This window comes from Narcine bancroftii, chromosome 13 (genome assembly GCF_036971445.1).
Source record: "Narcine bancroftii isolate sNarBan1 chromosome 13, sNarBan1.hap1, whole genome shotgun sequence".
In the NCBI taxonomy this organism is placed as follows: domain Eukaryota; kingdom Metazoa; phylum Chordata; class Chondrichthyes; order Torpediniformes; family Narcinidae; genus Narcine; species Narcine bancroftii.
The window spans coordinates 42,543,510-42,567,908 of NC_091481.1; the positions used below are offsets into that span (position 1 = coordinate 42,543,510).

The window sequence follows — 24,399 nt, forward strand, 5'->3', positions numbered from 1 at the left end:
ACAGGTGAAATGTTGCTTCACTTGGAAGGGCTGTTTGGGGCCCCAAATGGTGGTGAGGGAGGAGGTGTAGGCACAAGTGGAGCATATCCAGCAGTCACAGGGATAGGTCCCAAGGGGACGATTGGTGGGGAGGGATGAGTGGACAAGGGAGTCACGAAGGAACGGTCCCTGTAAAGGCAGAGAGGGGACGAGAGGAGAATATGTGTCTGGTGAAATGGCGGAGGAGAACATCGGATGAGAAGACTGGTAGGGTGATAGATGAGGATAAGGGGAATCCTGTCCTTGTTGCATGTGGGGGTGGAGGGGGCCAGGACAGATGTGCAGGTAAAGGAGGATATGTGGGTGAGTGCAGAGTTGATGATGGTAGAGGGAAAACTACATTGTTTGAAGGAGGATATCTCTGATGATCTGGCATGGAAGTCCTCATCCTGGCTGCACCCTCCAACTGAATGGCATTAATATTGACTTCTCTGGCTTTTGTTAAACCCTTCTTACCCCACTATTGCCTTTCCATTCGGTCTCCTTTCGCACAGACATGATAAATTCTCACCTAGTCCCCTAACACCTTTTGTTGGTCTGGATTCCTCCCCCATTGTTTGAATTTTGAGACTTTCTGAGTTTTCCTGCTTCTGCCTTTTCTGATTCTTCCTTGAAGAAGGGCTCAGGCCGAAAAAGTTGGCAATAGAATAGGTTCTATAATGTAATAAATATATAATAAGTAAATATAGATAGGAGGCGTTGTTACAGCGAGGAAAATTTTCTTGCAGAGGGGTCTGGACCAACTGGGAGAATGGGCCAGTAAATTCCAGATGGGGTTTAATGCAGACAAGTGTGAGATGATGTATTTTGGAAGGGCAAAGCAAGGTAGAACGTGCACAGTAAATAGTAGGGCACTGAGGAGTGCGGAGAAGCAAAGAGATCTGGGAATACAGATACTTTGTTCCCCGAAGGTCGCGCCACAAGTGGACAGGGTTGTAAAGAAAGCTTTTGGCATCTTAGCCTTTATAAATCAAAGTATTAATGATATGTTGAAGGTGTTTAAAACATTGGTGAGGCCAAATTTGGAATATTGAGTGCAGTTCTGGGGCCCTAACTACAGGAAGAATATTAATAAGATTGAAAGAGTGCAGACAAGATTTACTAGGATGTTGCCGGGTTTTCAGGAGTCGAGTTACAGGGAAAGATTGAACAGGTTGGGACTTTATTTCTTGGATGAATAAGGGCAGCTTTGATCGAGGTTTACTAGATTATGAGAGGAGTAGACAGAATGGATACAAGTAGGCTTTTTCCACAGATTGATGAGATAAATAGTCATAGTTTTAAGCTGAAAGGGGAAAAGTTTAGGGGAACATTAGAGAAATGTTCTTCACTCAGAGAGGTGAGAGTGTGGCATGAGCTGCCATCTGATGTGGTGAATGCGGGCTCGATCTTGTTTTAAGAATAAATTGGATAGATTCATGGATGGGAGAGGTCTGGAGGGTTATGGAGTGAGAGCAGGACTAGCGAAATAGTGGTTGGCACAGACTAGAAGGCCGAAAGGCCTTTTTTCTGTGCTGTTGCCTCCTTTAGATGCTGGAAAGGCTGTCTGAATTCCTCCAGCATTTCAGTGTGTTTACAGGATTAGAGAGTGGCTAATGGTGTCCAAGGTAGGGGTGGGAAACAACAGTCCAGGAAATTATAGTCCAGTAATCCTTCCATCAGTGGTGAGGAAACTATTGGAAAGGATCATTAGGGATAGGATTTATATACATTTGGAAAGTCATGGTCAGATTATAGACAACATAGCTTTGTGTGGGGCAGATTACCTCTTTCTAATTTGATTAGAGCTTTGAGAAGGTAGCTGGGGGGTAGGGTAATGGACTTAGTAAGATGATTGACAAGGTCTCTCATAGTTGGCTGATTCAGAAGGTGCAGATACATGGGATTCATGGTGACTGAATAGTTTGAATATTAAATATGCTGGCTCATAAAAGAGAAAGAGGATAGTGATGGAAGGCTGTTGCACAGGGATTGGTGTTGGGGCCCCTGCTCATATCAGTGCCTCTACTTCCTCAGGAGTTTGTGGAGGTTTGGTATGACACGAGATACCATGGCAAATTTCTACAGATGTATGCTGACCAGCTGCATCATGGTCTGGAATGGGAAACACCAATACTCCTGAGCATAAAGCCCTGCAATAGGTAGTGGACACAGCCCAGGACATCACAGGCAAAATTCTCCCCACCATCAGGATCATCTACCAGGAACACTGCCATCGGAGAGCAGCAGCAATCATCAAGGATACACACCACCCAGCACACGCTCTGTTCTCACTGCTGCCATCAGGAGATCCTATCCCGAAGAAATACTATCTCGTTTTTCACTGTACACCGCAAGGTTTATGGTATGAACATCAAATAAACGTGACTTGACTTGAAAGACTCACACCAACAGGTTTAGGAACAGGTGCTATCCCTCCACCATCAAACTCTTAAACAACAAACTCAATCAGGGACTCATTAAACGGCTCTTACTTGTACACTTTATTGATTTTCTTTTGTTCACTCTGATTTGCACAGTCAATTTGTTCACATTCATTGTCTGTTACATGTATATGCTCTTTACAGTTTTTTTGCACTCTAAGTGGTAATTTAGAATCTCAGGGTTGTATGTGATGTCATGTATGTACTCTGCCAATAAATCTGAAAATCTAATGGCAGGGTTCCTCAAAGCATTGATGTGCTGAGTGATATGAGGGTCCAGGTCCATAGCACATTGAAAGTGGCCATACAAGTAGAGGGGTGGTAAGAAGGTGAATGGCATCCTCTCTTCACCGAACAGGGCATTGAATAGAAAAGTAAGGAGGTTATGCTGTGGCAATATAAAACTTTGTTTGGCTGCACTTAGAATACTGCTGGTCATCTCATTACAAGTAAGTATGTGGAGGCTTTGGAAATGTACAGAAAAAGTTTACCAGGATATTGTCAGATTTAGAGGGTTTGAATTACGGGGAAGATTGGACAAACTTGAGTTGTTTTCGTGGAGCAAAGGAGGCTGGGGGGAGAGGGGGTTAGAGAGAGGGGAGGGAGAGAGGGGAGGGAGAGGGAGGAGGAGCAAGAGAGGGGGAGAGAGAGGGAGGGGGTGAGAGAGGGGGAGGGGGAAGAGAGAGAGAGAAATCGGGCACATGCATGCTGACCATTTAACAGAAATGGGCATCCCTGGAATGGGCTACCAGGAGTAATGTTGGTAGTAGATACAATAGTTGTAGACTTCTGGACAGACACATGAGGATGAAGGGGATGGAGGGATATTTATCAGATATAAACAGCAGACATGGACATCTTGTTTGACACAGACCACATGGGCTGAAGGACCTTTTCCTTTGCTGGGCTGTTGTTGTATGTTCTCACAAGAGCATTTCTTCAGGCCACTATAATTTCTTACCCAAGAGCTGGTGGTACTGTTACAAAGTATTATCAAGGATGGATTTTTTAACTAGATGAGTTTGGGTATTGGTCTGGAAAGTGGGGGTGAAGTGAACGATTAAATTTGCAATGAATCCATACTAAAGCATATGGTGGCCCATTCTTATGTACCAAAGCAATGTCAGTGCCATCAATTGGTAATGCTCTGTCAATGTATTCATTCGTTTACAGGGATTAGACGTTCTGGAGATCATGCGAAATATCCATGTGTTTGTTTCAAGATATCTTTACAATCTCAACAACCAGGTACCATTTTTAGAAATTGTGACAGATACAGTAAGTTTCATATGTTTCTTCTGACTTTGAAACTTGGTTTTATTCCATCTTGCAGATCTTCATTGAGCGCACAAGTAACAATAAACATCTGAATACAATTAACATCAGACATGTTGCAAACTCGATCCGTACACATGGGACGGGTATCATGAACACAACGGTAAGTGTGAGTTAGAAGAAGTGCAAAGTACATTTGGCTATCTGGTGGGTAAGATATACAAAAACCTAAGCTCATACCTGCATCAAAAAGTAATAAGGTTTAGATGCTGAATGTCAGAAATAAAAACAAGATATGCTCAAAATATTTGGATGTGAGGAAAAGCCCAACTTCTGCTTGAAAAGGTGGCATAGTTAGCGAAGCGGTAAGCAGACGTTTTTACAGCACCAGCGATTGGGACTGGACCGGGGTTCGAATTCTGTGCTGTCTGGAAGGAGTTTGTGTTTTTTCCTCATGTCTATGTGGGTTTCCCCCCCAGGCTCTAGTTTCCTCCCACCATTTGAAATGTACCAGGGTGTAGGTTAATGAGATGTAAATTGGGTGGCACGGACTCATGGGCCGAAATGGCCTGTTACCGTGCTGTGTGAATAAATTTTAAAAAATTAATATTTTTAAATTAATTAAATTTTAACAACTAACTCATGTTTCAGGTTGACAGTGTTCCATCAGAGTATGGAGGGAGAGAATAAGATAAAAGGTTTGAAATGATTCCCAGCTTTTGACCAAGGCTGTAGGAAGTGTTTAGAGAATGGTCCCAGTCAAATTTGCTTAACTCTGCTCTTTCCTGTATTGTCCGCACCAGAAACCCTCTGCTAATTTCCTCAGTAGTAGTTCATTGACAGCATCGAGTCCACGCTGCTGAAGATCCAGCTGCGCTGGATGGGTCACGTCTCCAGAATGGAGGACCATCGCCTTCCCAAGATCGTTTTATATGGCGAGCTCTCCACTGGCCACCGTGACAGAGGTGCACCAAAGAAAAGGTACAAGGACTGCCTAAAGAAATCTCTTGGTGCCTGCCACATTGACCACCGCCAGTGGGCTGATAACGCCTCAAACCGTGCATCTTGGCGCCTCACAGTTTGGCGGGCAGCAACCTCCTTTGAAGAAGACCGCAGAGCCCACCTCACTGACAAAAGGCAAAGGAGGAAAAACCCAACACCCAACCCCAACCAACCAATTTTCCCTTGCAACCGCTGCAACCGTGTCTGCCTGTCCCGCATCGGACTTGTCAGCCACAAACGAGCCTGCAGCTGACATGGACTTTTTACCCCCTCCATAAATCTTCATCCGCGAAGCCAAGCCAAAGAAAGAAAAGTTCATTGTGGCTTTATTTAGCCATGCAAAGAGTGAATAGTTTTTCAGTTTTGCCTGTACATTTGGAGGCCCTCTGGTTAGGTGTATACATCAGGCAGCAGTGGCTAAAAGGAATTCCCAGATACTGCATGGTTAGCTCAGCGGTTAGTGCAATGTTGTTACACAGATTGGGATTGGGATTTGAATCCCACGCTGTCTGTAAGGAGTTTGTACGTTCTTCGTGTATCTGCTTTGGTTTTTCCACCGTACCGTATTGTATGACTAAATCTAAACTGTGGGTGACTTGTGGGTGTGACCTTGCATTGTTCTGGTTGTTGTCCTTTCAGTAATTTGAATAATACCCATAATTTGCAGCCACAACTTTGCAACCTGTTTTAACAGTAGCTCCACAAATTGGCTGGAAACTAAATACTCTGAGAGCAACAAAAAAAAAATCAGTGTGTCCTTGGGGTAAATGTTTTAGTTAATATTTTCATTGCTTTGGTGGTCCCAGTTTATAAACAGCTTTTTTCTTTACTTCTGTCCCACACCACCGAATTGTACATCTCTTATTTTGAGAGGACGGCGCCCAGAATCTGCCACAGCTATGTTTACCACACTGCCTTTCATTCTGCAGCTGACAAAAACTCCTGGTTTCTCACTATCTGCTTTTGTCGCCTCCCTAAATTTCAGCCTTTTTCTCACTATCTGCCTCTGTCGCCTCCCTACATTTCGGCCTTTTTCCCTCAGCAGCACATTCCCATTGCCAGAGCTGACAGTGCTTTTGGCTCTTTCTGCTTTCACAAGCAAGGAGGAAAGGAGTTCCCGTTTGCTCATTTTCCCTCTGCAAGTCTCCTCATTCAGTGGGTGTGAACTCCAAGGAATTCTCAGTTTCTGCCGGTTTGAACAGAGTGCTTGTGAAATCTGGGAAATCCCAGTTTCTGCCAGTTCATGAAGGATACTTGTGAACTCCCAGGACTTCTCAAACAAAAACTTGGCCCAGCATGCTTTCTCAGCAACAAAATTGTGGTGGAAGCTAGAGCCAGAGACAGATATTCACCAGATATGTCAGGGATTGCAGGCCATTATGTCCACCAAATTGAGGACAAACACCATAAATGGCTGTGATGCTCCACTGACACAGTATGTGGACCATCTGACAAAAGGAGAGGCCATATTGGATCTAGTCTCGGTGCGGGAGCATTTTGGTGAGAGTGACCACAACTCCCTGAGCTTTAGCATAGCTATGGATAAGGATAAAAGCAGACAAAATGGGAAAGTGTGTAATTGGGAAAGGGCTAATTACAATGGGATGAGGCAGGAACTAGCGAGAGTAAATTGGAAACAGATGTTCAAGGGTGTAAGCACGGAACTAATGTGGAGGATGTTTAGGGACCACATGTGCTGGGTTCAGGATAAAGTTTGTCCCAATGCGACAAGGAAAAGATGGTTGGAAAAGGAAACTGGTTGACAAAGGAGGTGATCAAGTGGAAGAAGGAAGCAGACATTAGATAGGGGAAGTAGGAAACAGGAAGGGCTCATTAGAAGTATGTGGTAGCCAGGAAGGAGCTGAAGAAAGGACTTAGGAGAGCTCGCAGGGGGCATGAAAAGGTCTTGGCAAGTAGGATTAAGGAGAATCCCCAAGGTGTTCTACTTGTATGTGAAGAACAAAAAAATGATGAGAATGAAGGTGGGGCTGTTAAAGGATAAAGGAGGTAACAGGTGCCTGGAAGCGGAGGAGGATGGCGATAGTTCTAAATTAATATTTTGCTTCAGTATTTTTCAGAGAAAATGATCTCAATCAGGATGAGGTCAGAATAGAACGGGCTTGTGTGCAGATTAAGGAGAAAGAGTGTTGGATCTTCTTAAAAACATAATAATTCCTCGCAGCCAGACATGATACACCCCAGGCTGCTGTGGGAAGAGATAGCTGGGGCAGTGGCTATGATCTTTGAGTCCTCTTTGGTCACAGGGAGGTGTCAGAGAATTGGAGAATGGCAAATGTGGTCCCCTTGTTCAAAAAAGGTAATAGGGAGAATCGTGGGAATTGTAGTGAGTCTTACGTCAGTGGTGTAGAAACTAATGGAGAGGATTCTTAAGGAGAGGATCTGTGAGCATTTGGAGAAATACAATCTACTCAAAGATAGTCAGCATGGCTTTGTGAAGGGAAGGTCGTGCCTCATGAATCTAATTGAGGTTTTTGAGGAGGTAACAAAGGAAATTGATGAGGGTAGATGTGATCTACATGGATTTTAGTAAGTCATTTGACAAGATCCCATGAGACTTGTTCAGAAAGTCATGAGGCCTTGTCTGTGTGGATAAAAAATTGGCTTGCATGTAGAAAACCGAGAGTAGTAGTGGATGGAAAGCATTCTGCTTGGAGGTTGGTGACTGGTAGAGTGCTTCAAGGATCTGTTCTGGGACCCTTTCTCTTTGAGATTTTTGTAAATGACCTAGATTACACATGTCAAACTCTGGCCCGCGGGCCAAATTTGGCCCGCGATATAATTATATTTGGCCCGCAAGATCATTTCAAAAATGTATGAGAGGTGGCCCGCTGGCCGCCCATGCACAGTAATACAACAAATCCCAGAATGCATTGGCGTCAGCCTGCTAATCGCTCCCACCTCCGCTGTTTACGTTGCAGGGTCTCACCGTGGACTCTGGTTTTGGGGCCTGGCCGGTGTCAGGAGAAGCCAAGGCCACTTCCCAGCGCCCGGAACCGGAGGCCTCGGGCTTGACCTCACCAGGACCGATGCCCACTCCCCCTCCCTGCCACAGGCCGACTCGTGACTCACGGTGACGCGGCCCCCGCTGATCCCCCGAGATGCCGCCCTGCAGCGAGAGCCAATGCCCCCGTACTGTCATGTCCCCTCGCCCGCCCCCCCCACTGCAGCGCGGCCTGGCCAGTGTCAGGGGAAACCAAGGCCGCTTCCCAGCACCCGGAACCGGAGGCCTCGGGCCTGACCTCGCCAGGACCATTGCCCACTCCCCCTCCCTGCCGCAGGCCGACCTGCGACTCACGGTGACGGGGCCGCTGATCCACTGAGATGCTGCCCTGCAGCGAGAGCCGATGCCCCCGCACTGTCGTTGTTCAACCCGATCGCCCACAAACCCCGCCCTCCCGCACACAGGCCTGAGTAAGTATTATGAACTTTAATCTCAGGATAAAATGATCTTCCAATAGTTTCATGTCACAGTGATAAATATATTCCTGGTTAAAAATGGTCCTGCACCTGGATACAAGCTCATTAGGCATAAAACTTGAAAAGTGTGTAAATCAAAGGATATCTGTACCAATGGAAAAAGGGCATGGCAAATAACCCTGCTAGAGTTCATGCCCACAATCAGTCACCCATTTGATTGTTTCAGGAATCATGTTATTCTCCCACATTCTCAATAGCCCTCAGATTTTACTATTCGACAGCACACTAGCAACATTTGACAAATCCTCTATAGGGAAATATTATTTATTGAATATTTTATTTCTCATTTGTTAATGCTTCTGGAAAGAGTTTATCCAAAACTATTATTAAACATTTATTTTAATAAGAAAAAGTTTAACATTACATATGTTGAAAGAAGAGAAAACATGCAGATGTTGTTGAAAATTTTCAATAAATATTTAGTTCGGCCCTCGACTTAGTCCAAGTTTTTAATTTTGGCCCTCCGTGAATTTGAGTTTGACACCCCTGACCTAGATGAAGAGCTGGAAGGATAGGACAGAAAGTTTAAGGATGATAGGAAGGTTGGAGGATTGTGGATGGAGCTGAAGATTGTCATAGACAATCTATGATATAGACAGGATGCAGAGTTGGGCAGAAAAGTGGCAGATAGAGTTCGATCTGGATAAGTGTGAGGTGATGCATTTTGGAAGAACAATCCAGAAGGCTGAGTACAGGGTTATGGTCACTTATCTAGATGTGTGGATGAACAATGTATGGTCCAAATCCATACATCCCTCAAGGTTGCCGCACAGGTTGATGGGATAGTTAAGAAGGCCTATGGGATGTTGGGGTTCATTAATGGGGGATTGAATTCAGGAATAGAGAGGTCATGTTGCAACTCGACAAATCTCTAGTGAGACCAAACATGAAGTATTGTGTTCATTTCTGGGCACCTCATTATAGGAAGAATGTGAAAGCTATGGACAGGATACAGAGGCGATTTACCAGGATTGGAAAATAAGTCTTATGAAGCAAGGTTAGCAGAGCTGGGATTTTTCTCTTTGGAGTGCAGAAGGTTGAAAAGATACTTAATAGATGTTCACAAGATTCTGAGAGGCATAGCTAGGGTGTTTCCTAGGCAAGGAATAGCAAACACCAGGGACATATGTACAAAGTGAAAGGAGGGAAATTTAGGGGAGACATCAGGGGTAAGTTTTTTTTTACAGAGAGTAAAAACTGAAACATGGGGTAGAGAGGGTTGTCAGCACAACATCAAGGGCTGAAGGGCCTATACAATGCTGTAATGTTGTATGAACCCAATAAGCTGAACACCTATGCCTACTTTGAGAAGGAGAACTCAACAGTGCCCATGTGAATCCCTGCAGAGGCTGAGGACCCTGTGATGTCTGTCTCTGAGGCTGACATCAGTACATCATATTAAGAGGGTGAACCCTCGCATGATGTCAGGCTCTGATGGCTACCTGGAAGGGGACTGAAAATCTGGGCCAACTAACTAGCCGGAGTGCTCACAGACATTTTCAACCTCTCACTGCTGCAGTCGGAGGTTCCCACCAGCTTCAAAAGGGCATCAATCATCCTGGTACCCAAGAAGAGTGGAGTGAATGGCCTCAATGACTATCACCCAATAGCACCAACCTCTACTGTGATGAAATGCTTTGAGAGGTTTGTCATGTCTAGAATCAACATGTACCTAAGTAAAGGACTGGACTCACTGCAATTCACCTATCGTCACAATCACTCCACAGTTGATGCAATATCGCTGGCTCGCCACTCAGATCTATAACAGCTAGACAACAACAACTCATGCAAGAGTGCTTCATCTACTCCAGCTCAGTCTTCAACCCATTATTCCCTCAATGCTGGTCAAGAAGCTGCAAACCCTGGGCATCTTCACCCTCTCTGCAACTGGATCCTTGACTTTCTCATTGGAAGACCACAGTCAGTACGAATTGGAAACGACGTCTCCTCTTCACTGATGATCAACACAGGTGCACTGTGAGGATATGTACTTAGCCCACTGCTCTACTCAACATACACCCATGACTGTGTTGCCAGGCACAATTCCAATGCTATCTACCAATTTGCCGATATCACCATGGTTGTCAGCTATATCACTGACGGCAATGAGGAAGCATACAGGAGGGAGATAGATCAGCTCGTTGAGTGGTGTCATGCCAAGAACCTTGCACTTAACATTAGCAAAACCAAAGAGATGAATATGGACTTCAGAAGGAAGTCAGAAGAGCATGAATCAGTCCTCATCAAGGGGTCAGTAGTGGAGAGGGTCAAGAACTTCAAATTCCTGGGTGTCAACATCTCCAAGGATCTGTCCTGGAGCCTCCATGTCAATGCAATCATGAAGAAGGCTCATTAACAGCTATACTTGAAAGGAGTTTGAGGAAATTTGGTATATCACTGAAGATGCTTGAAAATTTTTACTGGTGGAGAGCATTCTGACATTTAATCTTCCTGGTACACAGATGTCTTTATGTCAGATAACTGCATCTCTGGGCCCCATGGTGGAATTTAGCTTATGTCTGCAGAGTCTCAAGCAGGTTACTGATTCTCAGCCTTGCAGGAGCAAAAACATGGTTTAAATCCTCCAATACACCCAGATATGGGTCAATCAAAATGGCCATTATAATGGTAATGGTAGTTCAATAATTCCCCTGACAGGGAGAATCATCCAAATTGTCCTTTTCACACAAAGTCATCCGTCAGATGGCTACCTGATCAATACTGAATGTCCCAGTCACATGACTCATAATCACTTTTTTTGAATAAACAACCGTTGTTCTTTCTCATAGTTGAGAGAATCACCTTTGTTTATAGTTTGGACCTGATGGTGCCATGCAGTGTGTAAATGTTGTGAAAACTGTGCCCCCCCCCCCCCACAAATGACACTCACTAAATAAAACAGGAGTTTGTAATAATAAATAATATATGTATGTATAATTATATATTTTTTGTGTGTGTGTGTGCATATTATATATATGTACTATATTCATAGATATATACATATATATATATATATAAAAAGATATACACACTCTCCCTCTTTCTCGTCTCCCCATCCCTTCTCTCTCTCTCCCCCTCCCTTCTCTCTCCCCCTACTCTGCCCCCGTCTCTCCCCCCTCTGTCTATTCTCTCCCACTCTCAATTCCTCCCTCTCTCCTCTCTTTCCCTCCTCTCTCCCCTCTCTCTTTCCCCTGTCTCTCCCTTCACTGTCCATTCTCTCCCCCCCTCCTTTCTTCTTTTCCCCCTCCCCCTCCCCTTCTCTCTCTTGTCCCTTTCTCTCGCCCCTTTCTCTCTCTCTCTCTCTCTCACTCTCCCCTTCTCTCTCTTTTCCACCTCAGCTATCTACCTACCTACACGAGTAGATCTGAGCCAGAGAGACTTGCTGAGTGGTGTAATGCTCCTGCATGGTTATGGCATTCCAGATTGAGTATCTTCTTTTTTTGGCTTGGCTTCGCGGACGAAGATTTATGGACGGGTAATGTCCAAGTCAGCTGCAGGCTTGTTTGTGGCTGACAAGTCCGATGCGGGACAGGCAGACACGGTCGCAGCGGTTGCAAGGGAAAATTGGTTGGTTGGGGTTGGGTGTTGGGTTTTTCCTCCTTTGTCTTTTGTCAGTGAGATGGGCTCTGCGGTCTTCTTCAAAGGAGGTTGCTGCCCGCTGAACTGTGAGGCGCCAAGATGCACGGTTTGAGGGGAGATCAGCCCACTGGCGGTGGTCAATGTGGCAGGCACCAAGAGATTTCTTTAGGCAGTCCTTGTAGCTCTTCTTTGGTGCACCTCTGTCACGGTGGCCAGTGGAGAGCTTGCCATATAATACGATCTTGGGAATGCGATGGTCCTCCATTCTAGAGACGTGACCTACCCAGCGCAGTTGGATCTTCAGCAGCATGGATTCGATGCTGTCAGCCTCTGCCATCTCGAGTACTTCGATGTTAGGGATGAAGTTGCTCCAATGAATGTTGAGGATGGAGCGGAGACAACGCTGGTGGAAGCGTTCTAGGAGCCGAAGGTGATGCTGGTAGAGGACCCATGAATCGGAGCCGAACAGGAATGTGGGTATGACAACGGCTCTGTATACGCTTATCTTTGTGAGGTTTTTCAGTTGGTTGTTTTTCCAGATTCTTTTGTGTAGTCTTCCAAAGGCGCTATTTGCCTTGGCGAGTCTGTTGTCAATCTCGTTGTCGATCCTTGCATCCGATGAAATGGTGCAGCCAAGATAGGTAAACTGGTTGACCGTTTTGAGTTTTGTGTGCCCGATGGAGATGTGGGGGGGGCTGGTAGTCATGGTGGGGAGCTGGCTGATGGAGGACCTCAGTTTTCTTCAGGCTGACTTCCAGGCCAAACATTTTAGCAGTTTCCGCAAAACAGGACGTCAAGCGCTGAAGAGTTGCCTCTGAATGGGCAACTAAAGCGACATCGTCTGCAAAGAGTAGTTTACAGACAAGCAGGCCTCCGCCTGCCTCACTCTACTGAGGCCGGGGCCACCACCTCCCCCTCACTTTTGCCCGGATCGGGACCGCTGTAGCCTAGCTTCTGCTCGGACTGGGGCCGGGGCCGCTGCCGCCTTCCTTGTACCCGGACCGGGGCCGCCTCCTCCTTCTTTCTGCCTGGATCGGGGCCTCCGCCTGCTTCGCTCTACCGAGGCCGGGGCCGCCGCCTCCCCCTTGCTTTTGCCCTGATCGGGGCCTCCGCCGCCTACCTTCTGCTCGGGCCGGGGCCGCCGCCGCCTTCCCTGTGCCCGGACCGGGGCCACTGCCTCCCCCTCGTTTCTGCACGGACCAGGGCCTCCGCCTGCCTCACTCTACCGAGGCTGGGGCTGCTGCCTCCCCCTCGCTTTTTACATTTTACACCCCAGTTACACAGCAGTAAGAAAGGGTGTGACTCGGTCAACCCTGTCAGAATCCAACCGGGTCCCTGACCTACCTCAGAGGTAGTTAGAGAACCCAATTAAACTTACCTAGGCCATGTCCACAGGTGATTTGCGAACAGGTATGGTCCAACCTAGGAGGGGAGGCAGGACCCTCCAGCCCGGGTAAGAAACCTGCATAGGAGAAGGCCACTCAGATATAAAACCTACGACCCAAGATTGAGTATACTATCACACCATACCACACTGCTCATTTAGTCCATCCCAAACTATTATTCTTCCTAGATCTGTCCCTGGATCATAGCCATCCAGGTACTTATTCAAACTTTTCCTCAATGTCAAACTAGAGCCTGCATTCACTACTTCAGCTGGCAGGCCATTCCCCATTCTCACCACTCTGTGAGAAGAAGTTCCTCTTCTGTTCCAATTAATCATCTCATCCTGAACCCACGTTCTCTCATCCTTGACTCACATAACTTCCATGGAAAATACCTACTGACATTTTATCTGTACCTCTCATAATTTTGTATTCCTCTCAAATCTCCCCTCATTCTCTGACACTCCAGCTTTAACTCAGCTCCTCACGTCCTGGCAACATTCTTGTAAATCTTCCCTGCACTCTTTCCTGTAGTTATGTGGCCAAAACTGTAAACAATACTCCAAATTTGTCCACATCAATATCTTAGACAACTTTACCATAATATCCTAACTGCTGTACTCAGTACTTTGATTTATAAAGGCCAATATGCCAAAAGCTCTCTTTACTACCCTGTCCACCTGTGACGCCACTTTCAGGAAATGATGTATCCACATTCCCAGCTCTGTCTGTTCTAGAAACAGCTGTGATCTTGTTAAATGATGCCCTACTCCTCCCAACTTGCATATGATACTTGGCCATAAAGCAAAGAAAATACTTATAACACTGTACTGTAAAAAATTGCAGTATCAGAGATTGAAAACTTTCTGAATTCAGCGAAGGATTGAGGTATTGGCAAAGAAGGGAAAGTGAAACATGAGAATAGGGCAAGCGTCAGGGGTGAGTTTTTTACACTGAGAGTTCAGAGGTCCTGGAATGCCTCGCTGGGGTTGGTGGTAAAGGCTGAAACATTGGCGGCGTTTAAGAAACTCTTAGACAGATGGTGATTTCAGAAAGAAGCTGGTCAGATTGATGTAAGGACAATATAACATCAATTATAAATGCAAGATATGGATTGGTCCAGTATAATTTTTTTCACCAATTATATCTTTCCCCGCAGACATTACATAGATCAAAAGCAGAAATATTAGAGATGTATTTCAGATGTGGGACTGAGACAGGAATTTTTTTTTTACATGCTATGTGGTCGTGCATGAAGGTGAGGCCATTTTGGCAAGAAATCACAGAAAAATTAACCAGGATAACAGGAGTGGCCTTCACAGACGACCCAGAGCTATGTCTACAGGATAATTTTATGGAAATAAGCAACAAACTGAATAAATATCAAATCTCATTTATAAAAATAGCACTGGCAGTAGCAAATAAAATGTATTGTGATCTCTTGGAAGTCCGATTCCCCTCTACTTATAGCATGATGGACTGCGGAAATGAACAGCTGTATACCTATGGGAAAAAAATCATATATGACTTAAAGAACAAATATGACACTTTTGTAAAGCTCTGGCAGCCAAACCTGGACCACATAGGGGCTCAAATATCGTAATAAAAAGAAAAAGGACTATAAATGCAACTATTATATATATTTAAACATGATTTCCCCAATTATATTCTATATGTTTAAAATATACGTAAGCTCTGATTCGTATGTAGGGAGGGAGGGACTGTTTTGTTTTTGTTTGTTGTTTGTAAGAAAAAGTTTAATATATCGTGATATTGAAAATTTTATCATGTGTATTTTTGAAAAAAGTCAAAAATAAAATATTAAAACAAACAGACACATGGATGAAAGAAAAATAGAGGGTTATGGGGTAAGGAGGATTTAGTACTTTTTAAAGGAATATATGGGTTGGCATAACATTGTGGGCTGAAGGGTCTGTACTGTGCTGTATTGTTCTATTAATTATAATAGTTTATGAGAAACATACAAGTCTCACACAGATTGACATGAAAATAAAAATACTGGCAAATCAGGAAGTGAGAAACACACAAACTACAGGTGCTGGAACCTTGAGCAAGCAGTGAGAAGTTGGAGGGACTCAGCGGGTGAGGCAGCTTTGGTGAAGAGAGATGGTCACTCAACGTTTCAGCTCAGGACCTTTTATCGAGATGGGAAGATGTGATATCAAATATATCAAGGGGATTTGGAATCAAGGGGAGGGAAGATGTTGGGAGCCAATCTACATCTGGGCTTACTCATGTGGATGAGGCCACACCAAGTACAGCAGATTAGTTTGGGGGATGTGCAGGTAAACTTCTGCCTCACCTGGAAGGTCTGCTTGTGGTTCTGGGTGGAGGTGGGGAGGGGATCCGACATGACGTCTGGAAAATAATTGGGCAGAGTCACTATGGATTTGTGAAAGCAAATTTTCCCAATGAGGGTAGCAGTCCTGGGACAGAACTGGGCACCATGAAGAGTTAACCACGAAGTTTACCTAAGGCCACTGAGTGTGGCGAGGCACCTTCAGGCTGGGGCTAGGTCAGTGAATTTGGGGTGACAATGTCTCTGTGAAGCAGAATACCCAGTACTTCCCCATGTTGCTCTGCTCTAGCCGGTCTCCCCTCCAGTCCTTGGTGTTATTCTGCAGAGATTGTGCGTTGGAAAAAAAGATACTAGGAAGGGCTTGGGGGTTGGGTGGGGTGGGGTGGTCTTTTCAGTCCACCTGATAACCATGTTTCTTGAACCTTCCAGGTACTGAGTTTGCTGACGTATGCTGGGATGACTCCAGAGCCTGTTAGACCCAGTGATGTTGTTTTTGGCTTTGTTCCATATGATATTAACTCTTAAGTTCCAGCAATGTTATGACAGACTGCATATTGGCAGGACTGACACAATGTCTTCAGTGCCTGGGGGTCTGACACACCGCTTCTAGTGGGCAATCATAGAGAGAATGGCTTATTCCTTTTTGTGGAATATGTAGCTTGACTGCCACAGCAATGTTTTATGCTGTTTTCTCCAGCTCACTAGGTTTAACTTTGAACATCATCTCAATAGCTATAGGTATCTCTGCTCTGTACAGGCAACACTTCTAGGCGTCATCTTGGAAATTATTTGACAATTTCAAAAAAAGTTTGATAGAGTCAGTTTGTCAGGAATGATTTGTGGAATGGGAAATAGAGCTAATGTTTCAGGTTCAAGAATATTCTCTTTACATTTAATTTTAGACATAAAGCAGGGTAACAGGCCATTTCAGCCCACTTAACCCCAGTTAACTTACAATCCCCAGTACGTTTCGAATAGTGGGAGGAAACCAGAACCACTGGGGAAAACCCACGCAGACACGGAGAGAATGTACAAACTCCTTACAGACAGTGCAGGATTCGAACCCCCGTCCTGATTGCTGGTGCTGTAACAGTGTTGCACTACCCGTTAAGCTAACTGCCATCCTTCTTGTCTCTTCCCCCATCCTCTCTGGAACTGAGTTGTTCTAACGAAGGGAATTCAACTTCAAACATGATTTCTGTTTCTCTTTCCCTGGATGCTGGCCAACCAACAGAGTATTTCTAGCATTTTCTGCTTTTATTTCAGATTTTCAGTATCTGTACTATTTTACTTATTGTACATTACATTAGACAGTCAGTGGATTGGAATAAGACTTGTCTGTTGCTTGACTTTCAGTTTATAATTCTGGTTCAAACTGTGTTGTTAAAATTTTTACCCCTAGGTCAATTTCACCTACCAGTTTCTGAGGAAGAAATTCTATATTTTCAGTCAATTCATGTATGATGAACACATCAAGTCTCGACTAATCAAAGACATTCGATTCTTTAAGGAGACCAAGGACCAAAATGATCAGAAGGTATCAGAAGAACCTTGCGTTGATTTTGATCTGTTATCAGCAGTTTGAGTACAGTGATGAGAATGTGGTCCAGCTGGTCAGCTTCTCCAAGGTCCATGGCAGACTATCATCTAGCCACAGAACTCTTAGTTCAAGGTGTGGACCTCTGTTCCACTCACACCCAACAAAACCTGATCTCTGGAAACATTTTCTCCGGTCCATGCAGCAAGCTGGGAGAGCCTCCCTTCATCCTGAACAGGGCATTCACAAAACCAACCTTTATTCTTGTCCAGTAAGACTAGAAGACAGAAAGGCAGAAATAGGCCCTTCAGCCCATTGAGTCTGCCCCATCATTCATGCATGAGCTGATCCATTTTACCAGTCAGCCTCACTGCCTGACCTTCTCCCCATAACGTTAGATACCCTGCCTAATCAAGAAGCTATTACTCTCTACCTTAAATACACCAAATGTATTTGGCCCCCACAGCTGTCTGGTAACAAATTCCAAAGATTCACCACCCTCCGGCTGAAGAAATTCCTCCGTATCTCTTTTCTTAACAGACACCTTTCAATCCTAAAGTTGTGCCCTCTTGTCCTAGACTCTCCCACCTTCCTACATCTACTCTGTCCACACCTTTCAACATTCAAAATGTTTCAGTGAGATCCCCACCTAATGAGGTCAAATGAACCTCATCTGACAATCCTTTCATTCCCAAAATCATCCTGGTGAACCTCCTGAACCCTCAGCAAATCTTTCTTAAATGAGGAGTCCAAAACTGCTCCCAGTATTTCCAAGTGAGGTCTTGCCTCAATGTCATATCCCTGCTTTTCTATTCTTCTTGAAATGAATGCCAGCATGGTATTTGCTGCCTTCACCACTGACTCAACCTGCAAGTTTACCTACAGGCTATCTTGCACAAGGATTCCAGGTTCCTTTGCATCTGGAAATTTTTAATTTTTTCCCCATTTAAAAAATAGTCACCCCTTTTATTTTCTTTATCAAAGTGCATGACTGTACACATTCCGACATTATATTTAATTTATAATTTCTCTACCCATTCTCCTAATCTAAGTCCTTCTACAGCCTCTGTAAGTATCCGACCATTAACCCTGTACTCAGCATTTAAGTTTGACCTTCCAAAGTGCATCAACTCACACTTATGTGGATTGAACTCCATCTGCAGCTTTTCTGCCCAATCCTGCATCCTTTCTATAAGCTGTTGTATCCCCTGACAGCCTTCAACATTACACCACCTGCTTCTCCATGGACTTTTGTATCATTTGCACACCTGGCCACAAAGCTACTTCACAGAAATCAGGCCATTCGGCCCTTCTAGTCTGTGCTGGCCATTGTTTCTCTAATTCCATTGACCTGCTTCCATTCCATAACCCTCCAGACCTCTCCCTTCCATGTATTTATCCAATGTATTCTTAAAACACAAGATTGAGCCCGCATTCATCACATCATATGGCAATTCATTCCACAGTCCCACCACTCTCTGAGTGAAGGACTTTCCCATAATGTTCCCCCAAACCTTTCCCCTTTCAGTTTAAAACTATGACCTCTCGTATTTATCTCCCCCAATCTAAGTGGAAAAAACCTACTCAGTTCCACTCTGTCTATACCTCTCAAAATCTTGTAAATCTATCAAACCTCCCCTCATTCTTCTTCACTCCATGGAACAAAGTCCTAACCTATTTAATCTTTCCCTGTAACTCAACTCCTGAAGACCCAGCAACATCCTAGTAAATTTTCTCTGCACTCTTTCAATCTTATTGATAATCTTCCTGTAGTTAGGTGCCCAGAACAACACACAATATTCCAAATTTAGCCTCATCAATATCTTAAGCAACTTCAACATAACATCCCAACTTCTATTCTCAATACTTTGATTTATTAAGGCTAAGATGTCAAAAGTTTTCTTTACATTCCATAATGTAAATCGTTAATTTACAACATAAAAGGAAGTGGACCTAATGCCAACCCCTGTGAAACCCTATGAACAACAGGCAGCCAATCAGAATATGATCCCTGTATCGCAACTCTCTGCTTCCAATCAATGCTCTGCCACACTAGTATGTTTCCTGTTAAGTAGCCTCATGTGCGGCCCTTTGTCCAAGGCCTTCTGATAATCCAAATACACAATATCCACCGTATCTCCCTTATCCAACCTGTTTGTCACTTCTTCAGAGAATTCCAATAGGTTTTTCAAGTGAGATTTTCTCTTCAGGAAACCAACTTTGACACATCCTGTGATGTGTCTTCAAGGACTCCATAACTTCCATCCTTGACAATGAACTCCAACATCTCCCCAACCATTGACACCAAGCTGACCGGCCTATAATTTCCTTTCTGCTGCCTCCCAGCTTCATTTTCCAGTGGTCCGATATCTACACTTAACTCTCTTTTACTCTTTATATATGTGAAAAAGCTTTTAGTATCCTCTTTGATATTATTTGCTCACCTACTTTCATTCTTCATCTTTTCCCTCCTTATGAGTTTTTTGATTACCTTCTGCAAGTTTGTAAAAACTTCCCAGTCCTCTATCTTCCCACTAATTTTTGCTTCCTTGTATGCCCTCTCTTTTCCTAGTCAATCACAGTGGTGACATTTTTCCATTCAACTACTTCCTCTTTTTTGGCCTGTATTTATCCTGCTCCTTCCTCATTTCTTGCAGAAACTCTATCCATTGTTGTTCTGCTGTCTTCCCTACTCTTTATAAAACGTAATGGGGAAAATGCAGGGAATTATAGACCAGTGAGAATTACAGCAGTTGGAGAAGCATTTAGAGAAGTACGGTCTTCTCAGGGAGAGTCAGTGTGACTTTGTGAAAAGAAGGTCATAGCTCACAAGCCTAATTGAGTTTTTTGAAGAAGTAACAAAAGAAACTGATAAAGGTAGGACAGTCGAGGTGGTGTATAAAGATTTTATTAAGGCATTTGACAAGGTCCCTCATGGGAGACTCAGTCAGAAAGTCATGTGGGATGGGATGTATAGAACGTTGGCTGTGTGGATACAGAACTGAGTTGCCTGTAGAAAGCAGAGTAGAAGTGGATGGAAAGTATTCTGCATGGAGGTTGGTGATTAATGGAGTTCGACAGGGATCTGTTCTAGGACCCCTGCTCCTTTGTGATTTTTATAAATGACCTGCACAAAAAAGTAGGGCGATGGGTCAGTAAATTTGCAGATAGTCGAAGGTTTGAGGAGTTGTGGATAGTGTTGAAGGCTGGCATGGGATACTGCAGGATATAGACAGGATAGAGTGTTGGGTGGAAAAGAGGCAGATGGGGTTTAGTGTGAGGTGATACATTTTGGAAGGTCAAACTTGAAGGCTGAATGCAGGTTAATGATCGGTTACTTAAGAGTGTGGATGAACAGATATCTTTAAGGTCACCACACAGGTTGATTGTATCGAAGGCCTATGGGATGCTGACTTCATTAGTTGAGGGATTGAGTTCAGGAACTGTGAGGTAATGTGGCAGCTCTAGAAATCTCTGGTGAGACAACACTTAGGATATTGTATTCAGTTTTGATCACCTCATTACAGGAACAATCTGGAAACTATGGAGAGGGTGTAGAGGAGATTTACCAGGATGTTGCCTGATAGAGGTGGGGGGGGGGGCTTTGTTTTAGTTTAGTAGATATATATGATTCACTACAACATTGTGGGCCAAAGCCCCTGTACTAAGTTGTAATGTTCTGTGTTCTAGTGCCCCTTCTAAATCTACTTTGGCCAATTTCTCTCTCTGAATGTAATTCCCGTTAGTCCACTGAAACACCGACACATCTGACTTTAGTTTCTCCTTATTAAATCTCAAATTGAATTTAATCACATTGTGATCACTGTCCCCTAATAGACTCTAAGATCTCTGATCACCTCACACAGCACCCAATCCAGTACAGGAGATCCTTTTGTGGGCTCATCATCAAGCTGCTCTTAAAAAAAGCCATCTTGTAGGCATTCTAAACTCACTTGAGATCCAGTTCCAACCTGGTTTTCATAATCTACTTCTGTTAAAATCTCCCATGGTTACTATAACATTGCCCTTCTGACACACCATTTCTATCTGCTGTTGTGATTTGTTGTCCACATCTCAGATACTGTTTGGAGGTCTATAATTTACTGCCAACAGGGTCTTTTTACCCTTGCCATTTCTTAGTTCAGCCCACGATGATTCTATATCTTCTGATCGTATATCTCCTCTTTCTAATGATTTACTGTTATTCCTTACCAACAGAGTCACACCCCCACCCCACTTCCCCACTGCTTACCTGCCTATCCTTTTGATTCATTGTATACCCTTGGACATTCAGCTCCCAATGACGTCCAACCGTTAGCTAAGTCTCCGTATTGGGCACATCATCCCTACTAACCTGTAGCTGGACTACAAGGTCGTCCACTTCATTTCTTATGCTGCCTGTGTTTAAACACAAAACCTTTTGTGGACTCTGTCCCTGTTACAGGGCAACTCATCCCACTGGCTGTAATTTTGCCCCCTCTGCTCATCCTTCCACACAAACTCCCTACCAGCTGTCCCAACTTGTGCACCAACCACCTCTTCCTCTGCCTCTTCACTTTGATTCCCACCCTCTACAAATTTAAACAGCCTCCAATAGCATTAGCAAACCTCCCTGCCAAGATTCCCCTCTAGTTTAGAGTTTACAACTCATTCCATTTGTACAGGTCACCCCATCCCCAAGGACTTGAAACCCTGCCCTCTGCCCCATCTCCTCAGCCACACGTTTGTCTGCCCTATCTTTCCATTCTGCCTTTCCCGAGCTCAGGGCACTGGGAGTAATCCTCATAAGACCGCATTGGAGCTCTTCAGCCTCTTTCCTAACTCCCTAAACTTACTTTGCAGGACTTCTACCCACTCCTACCAATATTATTGATACCAATATATACCATGACCTCTGACTGCTCACCCTCCCCCTTAAGAAGATTCTGCACCCACTCAAAGACATCCTGGACACAAGCACCAAGGAGGCAACACATTGTCCTGGAGTCTCTTTGGAGGCCACAGAATCTCCTATCTGTTCCCCTGCCAATCGAGTTCCCTATGACTATCGCTGTACCTGACTTCACCCTTCCGTTCTGAGGCTCAGAGCCCATCACGGTGCTATTGGTCTGGCTGCTGTTGCCTGGCCCAGATTGGCCATCCCCCTCAGCAGTATCCAAAGAGGTATCCGTGTTGCTGAGGGGAAGGGCCACAGGAATACCCTGACCTGTCTGCTTGTCCCCTTTCCCTCTCCAGCCTTCCTCCTGTATTCATGGTGTTATTTCATCCCTGTATGTCTCATCCAGGGTGGGAACCTCATCCAGATCTAGCCTTAGGGGCTGTTGAGGGAGCTGGAGCAGGGCGGAATCTTGGACTGAGCGGTTGGTACTGAAAAGAGATTGGAAGTGTTCTGACCATCGGTTGAGGATGGAGATCTTGTCGCTGAGGAGGACTTTGCCGTCTGAGCTGCGCAGCGGGCTTTGGACTTGGGGTGAGGGGCCGTACACAGCCTTTAGAGCCTCGTAGAAACCCCTGAAGTCGCCAATGTCCGCGCTGAGCTGTGTTCGTTTGGCGAGGCTAGTCCACCACTCATTTTGGATCTCCCGGAGTTTGCGCTGAAGATGGCTGCATGCGCGACGGAAGGCTTGTTTCTTCTCTGGACAGGACGGCTTTGTAAGGTGAGCCTGGTGGGCAGCTCGCTTCTTTGCCAGCAGCTCCTGGATTTCCTGGCTGTTTTCGTCAAACCAGTCCTTGTTTTTCCTGGAGGAGAAGCCCAGTACCTCTTCAGTGGATTGCAGTATGGTAGTCTTCAACTGATCCCAGAGGGTTTCAGGGGACGGGTCCGTGAGGCGGGTTGCAACGTCGAGCTTTGCTTTGAGGTTTGCCTGAAAGTTTCCTCTCGCAAAGCAGCAGGTATGGATGGAATCCCCCCAGAAGTCTGGAAGGCTGGCGGCAAAACTCTGCATGCCAAACTGCATGAGTTTTTCAAGCTTTGTTGGGACCAAGGTAAACTGCCTCAGGATCTTCGTGATGCCACCATCATCACCCTGTACAAAAACAAAGGCGAGAAATCAGACTGCTCAAACTACAGGGGAATCACGTTGCTCTCCATTGCAGGCAAAATCTTCGCTAGGATTCTACTAAATAGAATAATACCTAGTGTCGCTGAGAATATTCTCCCAGAATCACAGTGCGGCTTTCGCGCAAACAGAGGAACCACTGACATGGTCTTTGCCCTCAGACAGCTCCAAGAAAAGTGCAGAGAACAAAACAAAGGACTCTACATCACCTTTGTTGACCTCACCAAAGCCTTCGACACCGTGAGCAGGAAAGGGCTTTGGCAAATACTAGAGCGCATCGGATGTCCCCCAAAGTTCCTCAACATGATTATCCAACTGCACGAAAACCAACAAGGTCGGGTCAGATACAGCAATGAGCTCTCTGAACCCTTCTCCATTAACAATGGCGTGAAGCAAGGCTGTGTTCTCGCACCAACCCTCTTTTCAATCTTCTTCAGCATGATGCTGAACCAAGCCATGAAAGACTCCAACAATGAAGACGCTGTTTACATCCGGTACCGCACGGATGGCAGTCTCTTCAATCTGAGGCGCCTGCAAGCTCACACCAAGACACAAGAGAAACTTGTCCGTGAACTACTCTTTGCAGATGATGCCGCTTTAGTTGCCCATTCAGAGCCAGCTCTTCAGCGCTTGACGTCCTGCTTTGCGGAAACTGCCAAAATGTTTGGCCTGGAAGTCAGCCTGAAGAAAACTGAGGTCCTCCATCAGCCAGCTCCCCACCATGACTACCAGCCCCCCCACATCTCCATCGGGCACACAAAACTCAAAACGGTCAACCAGTTTACCTATCTCGGCTGCACCATTTCATCAGATGCAAAGATAGACAACAGACTCGCCAAGGCAAATAGCGCCTTTGGAAGACTTCACAAAAGAGTCTGGAAAAACAACCAACTGAAAAACCTCACAAAGATAAGCGTATACAGAGCCGTTGTCATACCCACACTCCTGTTCGGCTCCGAATCAAGGGTCCTCTACCGGCACCACCTACGGCTCCTAGAACGCTTCCACCAGCGTTGTCTCCGCTCCATCCTCAACATCCATTGGAGCGCTCACACCCCTAACGTCGAGGTACTCGAGATGGCAGAGGTCGACAGCATCGAGTCCACGCTGCTGAAGATCCAGCTGCGCTGGATGGGTCACGTCTCCAGAATGGAGGACCATCGCCTTCCCAAGATCGTATTATATGGCGAGCTCTCCACTGGCCACCGTGACAGAGGTGCACCAAAGAAAAGGTACAAGGACTGCCTAAAGAAATCTCTTGGTGCCTGCCACATTGACCACC

General features: G+C 45.1%; 1 protein-coding gene across 4 annotated transcripts in view; it reads left to right on the forward strand.

Annotated features, from left to right (window-relative positions):
- The window catches only part of washc4 (WASH complex subunit 4), a 182,564-nt gene that overhangs the window by 133,820 nt on the left and 24,345 nt on the right, over positions 1–24,399 (forward strand). For 3 of the 4 annotated variants that reach the window (XM_069909975.1, XM_069909974.1, XM_069909978.1), the window contains 3 exons: positions 3,636–3,710; positions 3,796–3,900; positions 16,924–17,058. In XM_069909975.1, the coding sequence (XP_069766076.1) occupies positions 3,636–3,710; positions 3,796–3,900; positions 16,924–17,058 (315 nt within the window). The remainder of the gene's footprint in view (positions 1–3,635; positions 3,711–3,795; positions 3,901–16,923; positions 17,059–24,399) is intronic. The other variant, XM_069909976.1, reaches the window with a different exon arrangement.